General features: G+C 36.3%; 1 protein-coding gene across 1 annotated transcript; it reads right to left on the reverse strand.

Annotated features, from left to right (window-relative positions):
* Positions 1–5,324: 5,324 nt before the first annotated feature.
* LOC125261449 (zinc finger protein 235-like) lies at positions 5,325–8,609 on the reverse strand. Its single transcript, XM_048180015.1, has one exon. The coding sequence runs from the start codon at positions 8,530–8,532 to the stop codon at positions 7,648–7,650; it is 885 nt and encodes a 294-aa protein (XP_048035972.1). The 5' UTR covers positions 8,533–8,609; the 3' UTR covers positions 5,325–7,647.
* Positions 8,610–9,643: the final 1,034 nt, after the last annotated feature.

Raw genomic sequence — 9,643 nt, forward strand, 5'->3', positions numbered from 1 at the left:
GTCTTCTGGCTACAGAATTTCCGAAATAGCTGCTCTGCCACCTTCCCTTAAATAATTCTTAATAATTTATAAATAATATTAAGAAAATAAAGAAGACAATGCTCTGAAATATTTTGAGTAATATATTTGATCAATGACAAAATGATCTAATGTGATATTAACAGCCATATTTTGACATCAACTTTTAGGTTGATATTTAATAAATTTTCCTAAAAACTGTGTAATTATTAAGGGCCGTTCACAGCAGACGTCTCCTTCCACTGACTTCCTTTCATACACATGTGGGACACCAGAAACACAAGATCAAGTGAAGTTTGCAGTAAAGTGGAGTAGATTGTATATTTTAAAATTTGAGTGATTATTATTTGTTATTTATGTTTTTAAAAATATATCACGTCATATCTCGATGGTTACTGTGTCTGTAGAAAGTTCACATGCTCAAAGTCTAGACTGACTGCATCTTTAAATGTGTTATTTTCAGTGTCCTACATGATTCACTCAACCCTGTTACTTCTGACATGATTTTCCTCCTTTCAAAACCAGAGGATTTCTTAAAACTGTGACACCCAGGAAGTGACATCATCTGGGCTCTTTTCTACAGAATGATGGGAGGGCAAGAAAATAATCTTAATCCATTGTCTCAGTTTTTACACAAATGAATGACTGCATTCATCAACCCTGTTACCAAAGTTACTGCAAGAAGAGATTTTGCTCAAGTTACACTCACAACCCTGTCAGCCATTCTGGAAAGATCATTCACTTCATACATTTTGGTGTTACAGTTTATTCCTAAAATTAGCGATGTTGTAAACTATATTGAAAATGCCTAAATTCTGGAAACACTTTTGCAAACTGTGAAGCAGATATTGAAATAAATGTAAAATAAATATTTTGTTTGATCTGATGTTGACAATCAGTATGAAAGTTTCTCAAACCTCCCGTTACTGAGCTAGAAAAGAACATTATGTATCATTTCATAGTTTTACTGTTTCTCTAAATATGCAGAAGTGTTTGAATCTTTCTAACATGAATGTTGTTCAGAATCATGAATGAATGAAGAATAAACACCAACCTCTTTGTTCTTCAGTATCTTCAGTGTGTTTCATTCTGCAGGGTTCTGGATCACTCATGTTCTCACTGTTCTCTTTAATAAACTCAGTCTTTACTGGTTTCAGCTCTTCCTGATGCTCGTCTAATTGGAATATCCCAGCATTTATTGATCCATGACCTGTAGTGGGTGGAGCTCCACTGACTGAACCACAGATTGGTTGGAGGAGATGATCTGCCCAAATCAAAAATATCAGTTACTGTGTTTGTTTTTATAGGGTTAAAGTCCAGAGATCAAACTGTAGTGTCTGCATCAAATTTTATGGGATTCGAAAACCCATTAAATGCAAGTGTCTATTTTAAAGTTTCAAATTACTTTTGTGAAAACCAAATGTTTTAATGTTCCATTATCATTTAGTGTAACAGATATATTTATGTAAAAATGAAACATTTATTTTGACCAGAACTTAATAAAGTATATAAAAGAGTAAGAGATCATACTAAATTTCATTATATTTTAAATGATAAAAAAAATTCCTGGTGACAAATGAGTGAAAGCTGGTGGTTTGAAGGATAGTGGCAACGTATAAAGATTTAAAATGACAATTAAAGAGTATTTTGGGCTTCACTGTGATCCTTCAATACAGTGTTTGAATGTTGTCAAATGATTCATTTTTTTCCATGGGAAGAGTCCAATACAAGATTTCCATAGTAAATATTGTCCAAAAGCATGCAAACTGGTATAAAAATCGATATAACTTCTATTGTTTACATCCTGTAAGCGATATTCACGGGTGCGCTGTCATGTTTATTCAACGAACTGTCCACATCTAGCGCTTTATTCAATGAAATATAACTTATCACTGTATTTAGTAGAGTGTCTGTAAATGAATGAGAACAGCCCAGAAGATGTCCAAAGAAAACTGGACACATATACATGTATAAAAAAAAAGTTGACAGGCGCTTTCAGTGACGTGTGATTACGCACAGGCAAACGTAAGTGGGAAAAAAGTAAAAAGACAGCAATGGCAAACTATTGTGTTGTCATGTAACGTTAGCCTATGCAATAACGATTACGCCAATGTGTTGATTTGCATAATCTTGCGTGTAATACATTGTTGTTTAGTGTGCGTAACAATTTGCTTCCAGAAAAAATAGCGCACGCCCACAGGCGTGACGCAAATATAAGGGACACACACACCTGCTGGCCACTAGCACTCGCACTGCTAGCATAATCTCGCGTGTAATACGTTCGTTAGCCATGGATCAGCATCGTGCACAGAAGTTGTTTTCTCCTGCTTCTGCATTGGAAGAACTTATGCGAAGCAGTGATGAAGAAAATGTGGATTATTCGGAGGAGAGTGCTGTATCTAGCGTCTTGATTGCAGTCTTGGTCATTAGCTGCTGGTGTAAATGTTCAATAAGGGTAACAATAGAGTGGGTATGATGGTAAATTGCTTTGTGTAAATGATCCTTTGCGTTTGAATAGAAAAATTGTAAACTGATGTAAATCTGCCATCAGGGCAACAACAGGGTGTGGGTATGGCTGTATGTTGCTGTATGTAAATGATCCTTTGCGTTTGAATAGAAAAATTGTAAACTGATGTTAATCTGCCATCAGGGCAACAACAGGTTGGGTATGGCTATATGTTGCTGTATGTAAATGATCCTTGGAATTTGAATATAAAATTTACGAGATTGCATTTTTCTAAACTTTTAAGAGGAAAAAAAAATATACCAGATATAGTATATAAATTGTGCTTTGTCATATTGGAATGATAAAATGTATGGAAATGATCAAATAGACTTCTTATACTTCACAGTAAAAGGTGGTTACCAAGTGTCCCTTTGGCATCTCCAAGTGGCCTTTTTGGAAAGGTGCCAAGACATGCACTGAAATAAATGATTGTAAAAAATTCATTTTTGCTTGTATCACCTTAAACATATATTGATTAGACATATGGCTTTAGTTTGCTTATGTTTCCAGACCCCTATTTTATCTGCCTTTTGCAATTTTCATTTCCATAAACAATTATTATGAAAAATATATATATATCCATTGTGTTTGAGCTTTTTTATCTCTCTATGAGTAATTGCTAGAGTAATTCTGAGTCTTTTATAGTAAACTGTCAAGTGTCAGCTTTCAAATGATACCTTGGTTTTGTGTGTAGTCCGTTCTTGTTAGCAGCAACCATTTTATTTTGGGTATTTCATTTTTCACTAACTGGCCAAAAGTGGGGGTGACTGGTAAGGGGTTAAGTAAAATTGATTTGATATAATACCACTAGTTATGACCGATGCTGTTGGTGTATTATAGGGTGTTTTAATCCAGCTGATGATATATGATTTAAAACCAAAGTGACTAAGTGCAGAGAAGAGAAATTACCATTCTACCCTATCAAAGGCCTTTTCTGCATCTAAAGATACAATTATCTACAATTGTCTGCATCTAAAGAAGGAAACTGTTTAAGGCAGTGGTTTCAAACTGCCGGCCTGCGGGCCATTTGTAGCCTGCCATCCCCCTCCACCCGGCCCACAACTGATCTCAAAAATAAAACATAATCCGGCCCGCTAAATTATTATTCTCTATAATATTCCATACTCAGAAGAATGACATGATTATATATATATATATATATATATATATAAAGCGCACAGGCAGATTTGATGAGAGCTGTTCTAAGGGGCCATTCATATATCGTGTCGTGTCACATAAGCGGCTGTGCCGCTTTCTCCTTTTTTCCAAAGCGCTTTTTAACTCCCGTGGCATCTGTCATTGCTATGCAACCATGAACTGCCTTCTCCACAATGAGGAAGTTTCAGCAAAAGAATAATTGATTTCTAGTCCTTGAATTAGCTCTACTACTAGATATATTCATGGAGATGAGAAATAAAAACCCGCCCTGTACAGCTATGATCAGCTGAGCTTTCTGTGTCGGTAAGGAAAGGCCGAAGCTCATCGGTTTGTTCTTGTCACATGACCTGCAGTGCATTTGCGGCATTCTGAAAAGTTGAGATGTTTCCATCTCGCTGCGGCATAGGCGTGCCTGGAAAAAACGACCGCGCCGCACCGCTTCTATTATGAGCATGCTTGCCAAAATTTCACTAAAAGAAGATTTAAATCACAGAAACGCGTCCGATGCTACCAATAAATGTTACCGATGCTCAAACGATATCTGTGGCTCAGCTGTGTTAGCAGATGCTGCCAGATGTCTGGCAAGAAATATAATAGTGTGCAAATGTATGCAATACTGTACACATGTATTGCATGTGTACAGTACAGCGTTATTCAGTGCAAGATTTTGTTGATATTTAAGCTAAAATAAAGTTTTAAAATATTTGCACTAACTGTTAAAAACTAATATGCCTACTGTATGTAACAATGATAGAGACACTGCTGGTTAAATGAGAAATAATGCAAAGGAAAATACATTTTCAGAAATGTTGCACTTTCTTGTGCTTGAATGTTAAAATGGCCCTCCTATGAGATGTCAATCACAGCAAAGGCCCCCAGCTAATTTGAGTTTGAGACCCCTGGTTTAAGGTAAGATTATTTCTTTGTTGTTCTTTTATTATGTTGCACTCAACTTATAAAATCACCTTTTTTGTGGTTTGTGAGATATTTTGGGCTGTTCTTGGCGCGGATCACATGTTGCTGAAAGACAGACAAACAGACAGTTATCAACGGTGAGGCATTCCGTTCCTGTCATGCATCCCGACCCACCCTGACTGCTGTCCTCAAGGCCGTGCAGTGAGAATGATACAGCTTCAGTTGCAGCTCAAAGTTTTAAGCCTCCGGTGCCTCAAGCTACTGCCTGTTGTCATTGTCTGCTGCAACCCCATCTATCTCCTTGGTTGTTCAGCCTAGCTTTGCCTGGGTCTGATCTCACCTGTCTTACCATCCTCTTCCTCTGTTAGAATGCTGTGACATACCCTGACAGCAAAGAGTAGCGTTGATAGTGGGCAGCCTTGTCTGGTACCTCTTTTTAAGTAAAATTGATTTGATATAATACCATTAGTTATGACCGATACTGTTGGTGTATTATAGAGTGTTTCAATCCAGCTGATGATATGATTTAAAAGTCCTCTCATGTCATCTTCATTTATATAGCGCTTTCCACAATACATATTGTTTCTTATCACGCTAAAGTTGGTTTTTGATTGAATCACTTCCATTGTACAAAAATGTTAATTATTACTTTAGGCACTGCTTAAATGACACCTTCCTACTGAAAACTGAATACCTTTAATGCATTCTAATGCATTTAAAACTAGTGGTGGACAGTAACAAAGTATTTTTACTTCGTTATTTTACTTAAATACAATTTTCAAGTATCTGTACTTTACACAAGTATTTTTATTAATTAATTTTAATTAAATATTTTAATTAAAATAATTAGCCAAGAACTGGAGGATCCTCTGAATGTATTACTTATTGTAACTGAAAAACATATTTAGGTCACATCTGTCTGTTGTTTTTGAACTAAATCTGCTGTAAAGGCCGATCTGTTTAATCCCACCACTGAAATGCTTTAATGTGGACATATCCACATCAATGTGTCTATAGATAGTGATCTCGATTCAATCAGATCAAATTACATTTTAAAACTTGCCACTTCAAATAACGGTTGTATAGATTACCTCATTACGGCACTAGGAGGTGCCAAAGTGACGTAAAATGGACAGGACAGGGTTTATGAACTATACTGGGATCAACCAGCTGGAGGCGATCAAGACGCTTTCAGGACTTGTGCGGCACACTTGAGGCGTTTCTAAATACCAAGTATGCCAACTTCGGACTTGGGTTCTTGGTAGTTCAGACTCCGGAAAACAGACTTCTGAGGACGGGAGGACACAAGTCCGGTGATTCTGCATGTGATACAGCAGCGTACTTGATAACGTCACACAGCTCGCTCTGGTTACTCCAGTTATCTCTGTATGTATATTTTAGGAAACTATAAAATTAAATATGTTATAAAACACCACTCTTTTTTGTTTTCATTTAAAAAATCATAAACATATGAATAGCCATGCATGTGGCTCAAGCAACATGTTCATTGATTATCTTCACGGAATGTATGTTTATAACCAAACAAACTAAGACACAGCTCTTCCTCTCTTTGTTTAAATTTTAAAAATATTAAACATGTGGCAAACATAAAACACAACCCTATATCTTTTTGTTAAATGTTAGTTTTAATGATCAATAGTAGCAGTAATAAAAGTATAAGCAAAATGTATAAGAAGCTACAAAAAGAAATAAAGTAAACAAACATAATCAAACACAAAGTCAGCACTCTAGTAGGATACAAAGGTAAAGCTAAATGGCCTAAATATATAAAGCCCTCAGCCAAAATGATTTGTCAGGTAACAAAATATAGACTCATGAGACCAAAGATCACCTGTTAAATATGCAAAAGATGAATTATATCTCATGTTTAACCACTACAGAGTCAGTGGCAAACGCCAGAAGGACTAGCCAAGGTAAGGCTGTTCTCTGCGGGGTACATGAGCACTGAGTGAACTCCAAAACATCAGAAAATTTTTTTAAAATAGGCACTATCTTTATCAATAAACAGCAGATTTGATCTTTAAACCAGTACATTCTTGCCTTAAAACTATATATCATGACATGACATAATAATATGTTTAAAATATGCAGGTTTTCTAATCTGCTATTGACGCTTGCTGGTTAGTGCGTTCTGGGATACCTGGCCATGTCAAGTCCGCAAAAGTCCCCTCTTGAGGTGTCCTTGATAAAAGGGGCGGATCAAGAACACATCCGGGGATTTGAACTGTACTTGGCTAGATGTGAACTTTGAATTGGAACAGAACTCGGGCAGCAACTGATGATTTTTCATATAAACAGACAAGAACGCAAATTAAGAAATGGTTAACTAATAAATGAATGAATTAATGAATGAGGCATTTATATAGCACTTTAATATGTATTACGGGAGAAGGGTCGCTTCTCATCCACAACCTGGATAATTCAACAGCAGACAGGGCAACAGCGCCAACTATAGCTGGAGAGGAGAGATTTGGCTAACTTTCACAGAAGAGACTTTGTTTCTCAGCACATAAAGATGAACTACTTATCGTGATTTCAGACTGCGGTGATGTGGTTTCTCCACTGCATGGATCTTCATGTGTATCTTCAGGTTACTTTTAATAGAGAAACTCTTTCCACACTGATCACACATGTGTAGCTTCTCACTGCTGTGAATCATCTTGTGTTTTCAGAGATGATGAATAACTGAATCTCATGTCACACTGAACACTTGTAAGGTTTTTCTCCAGTGTGGATCTTCTCATGTGTTTTCAGAGATGATGAATAACTGAATCTCATGTCACAGTGTGAACACTTGTAAGGTTTTTCTCCAGTGTGGATCTTCTCATGTGTTTTCAGATATGATGAATAACTGAATCTCATGTCACACTGAACACTTGTAAGGTTTTTCTCCAGTGTGGATCATCTCATGTGTTTTCAGATATGATGAATAACTGAATCTCATGTCACAGTGTGAACACTTGTAAGGTTTTTCTCCAGTGTGGATCTTCTCATGTGTTTTCAGATATGATGAATAACTGAATCTCATGTCACACTGAACACTTGTAAGGTTTTTCTCCAGTGTGGATCATCTCATGTGTTTTCAGATATGATGAATAACTGAATCTCATGTCACAGTGTGAACACTTGTAAGGTTTTTCTCCAGTGTGGATCTTCTCATGTGTTTTCAGATATGATGACTGACTGAATCTCTTGTTACACTGTGAACACTTGTAAGGTTTTTCTCCAGTGTGGATCCTCTCATGTGTTTTCAGATATGATGACTGACTGAATCTCTTGTTACACTGTGAACACTTGTAAGGTTTTTCTCCAGTGTGGATCCTCTCATGTGTTTTCAGATGTGCTAACTGACTGAATCTCTTGTCACAGTGTGAACACTTGTAAGGTTTTTCTCCAGTGTGGATCATCTCATGTGTTTTCAGATGTGCTAACTGACTGAATCTCTTGTCACAGTGTGAACACTTGTAAGGTTTTTCTCCAGTGTGGATCCTCTCATGTTTTTTCAGATTTGATGACACACTGAATCTATTATCACAGTGTGAACACCTGTAAGGTTTTTCTAAGGTGTGAATTCTCTGGTGCACTTTTAAATGGTTTGCTGAAATAAAAGTCTTCTCACACTCAAAGCACACGTACTCTCTCACACCAGTGTGTGTTTTCTCATGTTCATGTAAATAATACAGCAGTGAAAAACTCTTTCCACACACAGAACATGAATGTGGCTTCTCCTTTGTATGAACTCTCAGGTGTCTCTTCAGGGCTGATGACCCTAGAAATGTTTTGTCACATTTATCACATGTGTGTGGCTTCTCTCCAGTGTGAACTTTCATATGACTCTTAAGATTTCCTCTTTGTGTGAAGCTCTTCCAACATTGATCACATGTGAAAGGCTTCTCTCCTGTATGAACTCTCATGTGAACATCAAGATTTCTTTTGGTTGAGAAACTCTTTCCACACTGAGTGCAGGTTGTAGATTTCTTGTCTCTTCTTTTCTTTAGAAATGTATTTTTAGTCTTAAAGCGACTCAAAGGTTTTTCTCCAGGTTTGTCATGATGTTTCTCCTCCACTTCACTCAGTTCTTCACTCTCCTCCTTCACTTCCATCAGCTCTGAAATGAAAGAAAAAAAAAGTCATTTCATTGTTAGTAAATCAAAATAAAGAGAGAAATATGAAGTTAAAGGTCATAAAATTGAGACTTGTTGTGATAGACAACTGCTACAAAACATTACGATCATTTTGATGCATTTGCATAAATTAGTTGCATATGTCCCTGAAACTTTAACATTAATCTTCCAATCGTAAAGGACCAGCTGTCGTTCCAACAACAGAATCCAGTGGTCTGGTGAAGGTATAATGTGTGTACGCCTTTTCAGCGCTCCTGTGAAGTTCACTTAATTTTAGAATTTAGTCTCAATTTTACTTTAGCTGCTCGTTTAATCTGACTCCAATTTCAAATGTTTTTACATCAAGATTTACTGAATTCAGACAATCAGCACTGAATGGGCGTCTTCTGGCTACAGAGTTTCCCAAATAGCTGCTCTGCCACCTTCCCTTAAATAATTCTTAATAATTTATAAATAATATTAAGAAAATAAAGAAAACATTGCTCTGAAATATTTTGAGTAATATATTTGATCATTGACAAAATGATCTAATGTGATATAAACAGCCATATTTTGACATCAACATTTAGATTGATATTTAATTAATTTTCCTAAAACTGTGCAATTATTAAGGGCCGTTCACAGCAGACTTCTCCTTCCACTGACTTCCTTTCATGAACATGTGAATGTAAGACACTGGAAACACAAGATCAAGTGAAGTTTGCAGTAAAGTAGAGTAGATTGTATATTTTAAAATTTTGTAGTGATTACTATTTGTTATTTATGTTTTTAAAAATACATCACGTCATATCTTGACGGTTGCCGTGTCTGTAGAAAGTTGCTCGAAGTGCTCAAAGTTTAGACTGACTGAATCTTTAAATGTGTTATTATCAGTGTCCTACATGATTCACTCAACCCTGTT

The sequence above is a fragment of the Megalobrama amblycephala genome, unplaced genomic scaffold (genome assembly GCF_018812025.1).
Source record: "Megalobrama amblycephala isolate DHTTF-2021 unplaced genomic scaffold, ASM1881202v1 scaffold415, whole genome shotgun sequence".
Classification (NCBI taxonomy): Eukaryota; Metazoa; Chordata; class Actinopteri; order Cypriniformes; family Xenocyprididae; genus Megalobrama; species Megalobrama amblycephala.

Excerpts from the sequence above, each read along its gene's own strand:
- LOC125261449 (XM_048180015.1), bottom strand. The coding sequence starts at position 8,532 with ATGAGAGTTCATACAGGAGAGAAGCCTTTCACATGTGATCAATGTTGG.